Raw genomic sequence first — 1,748 nt, 5'->3', positions numbered from 1 at the left:
GGCGGCGCGCCGCCGCGCCTCGCCGGCCGCGCCGCGGGCGCCGCGATCCGCTTCGTGCTCCGTGCCGTCTGCCGCCGCCGCCGTCGCTGCAACGGGGCGCGCCTTCCTGCTCATCAGGCCCCGCACGCCCGCCGCCGCCGCGCGCAGCCACCGCCACGCCCGCGGCGCGCGGCGCGCGACGGGCGCCAGCACGCGCGACGCGACGAGCAAGCCGATGATCACGAGCGACGCGGGCTCGCTGGTCGTCCCCAAGAACACCAGCAGCAGCCCGGCCAGGTGCAGCACTGCGCAGACCGTGTTGTTGAGCTTAACGTTGCTGGCGTCATCGAGCCAGTAGGTGACCCCCAGGCCGAGTAATCCAGTGACGAGGAAGTAGACTATGGCCCAGCGGCTGGTCAGCAGCGCGACCGCGTCGGGCGCCCACGTCCCGCAGGCCCAACGCGCCGCGGCGACGACCGACGACGCGCTGACGGCCACCGCGGCCGCGAGCTTGCGCTTGTGCGGCAGGCTGCGCATGAGGACGAAGGCCACGACCAGCGCGGCACCCGACATGAAGGTCAGGGTGCCGGCGCCGAGGCGGAACGTCTGGGACGCTGTCAGCGCGTGCGCATGCGTGAAGAGCGCAACGCCGAGCACCGCCATGGCGACCTTGGTGAGGCTCAGGTCGCGGCGCGCGGAGAAGCTGCACTGCGGCTCCGGCGAAGACATGCTGCCGACTGGGGTGGTGGGTGCGATGGGGAGGGGAGCGGAGTGGGGGCCAAACGGTGAGTGGCTCATTGGGACGGCAGACATGGGGGTGGACCAGCTGCGCCATGCACAGCGTCTGCCCGATAGCTCCCTGGGCAGCCTCGGGTGTGAGAGGCGGCTCCACTTCAAGCTGTGACCGCACACGACGTGCGCTCACCCCACCGCTGCATAATGCAAACCACCAGCTGCAGTGGCTTCCCCTGCCCAGACAGCGCTCTACCGTCTGTTTCGCGGGCGTCCACTCACTCCTGCTGAGGAGGCTGTTGCGCCTCGTCTTGATCCCGACGTATGCGTCCTCAAACGGTGACAGGCTGAACGAGCAGACCTCCGGCTGCGCAAAGTGCGCAAACCCGCACCATCGCACCGCCTGCGGCGCATCGTGCAGCTCGCCCCAGGTGGCGGCCGTGAAAATCTCATACTGCGGGCGGGGTGTGAGAGCGGTGGCTTGTGAGGGGGCGGCGCTTTGTGTGACATGGTGTCCCCAGTTTGCCAGGCTCGCGAACGACTCCTGCTCACCGTCGGGGCGGTGCAGTTGACCTGGAGCGACAAAGGCGTCCATAGCGCAGGCAGGAGGGCCCACTTCGGAACACCAAGGCACGCGTAGACGGAGTGATAAGTCAACCCCGTATCATGAAGCCGCTGGCACAGCGGGGCCTGCACGGCGAGCTGCTCCGAGCCCGCGACAGCGGAGCACAGCACCACCGCGGCCAGCAACCAGACCCAGATTCGACACATGAGGATGGAATAGCAGACCATGCGATCGATCACGCCATGGCCTCTGCTTTCGAGGTGCAGATTGATCTGAGTGCAGACTGGTTTGTACTAAGCGGTGATTCAATCAACTCAAGGTTGTCAAAGTCGAATTGCGTAGATGCACGCCAGACAACCAGGGCCGAGAGCCTTATGCGCCTTTGGTTCGAGCGCTGACAAGTGGATTGTTGTTGCTTCTCTTCTGCTTTTCCTGCGCGCTGCTGGACGCTGGCGCATGGCCCGGCCTGCAT

At 67.0% G+C, this 1,748-nt stretch overlaps 1 protein-coding gene across 1 annotated transcript; it reads right to left on the bottom strand.

Moving 5' to 3' along the window:
• Positions 1-1,263: 1,263 nt before the first annotated feature.
• On the bottom strand, positions 1,264-1,482 carry MNEG_1139 (hypothetical protein; the record flags this gene model as incomplete). The annotated part of the gene is made up of 1 exon (XM_014050387.1): positions 1,264-1,482. A coding segment is annotated over one exon (219 nt), but the record flags the coding sequence as incomplete, so codon positions are not given.
• Positions 1,483-1,748: the final 266 nt, after the last annotated feature.

Source organism: Monoraphidium neglectum, assembly GCF_000611645.1.
Source record: "Monoraphidium neglectum strain SAG 48.87 unplaced genomic scaffold scaffold00108, whole genome shotgun sequence".
In the NCBI taxonomy this organism is placed as follows: domain Eukaryota; kingdom Viridiplantae; phylum Chlorophyta; class Chlorophyceae; order Sphaeropleales; family Selenastraceae; genus Monoraphidium; species Monoraphidium neglectum.
This window is presented reverse-complemented; position numbering and strand designations above follow the sequence as displayed.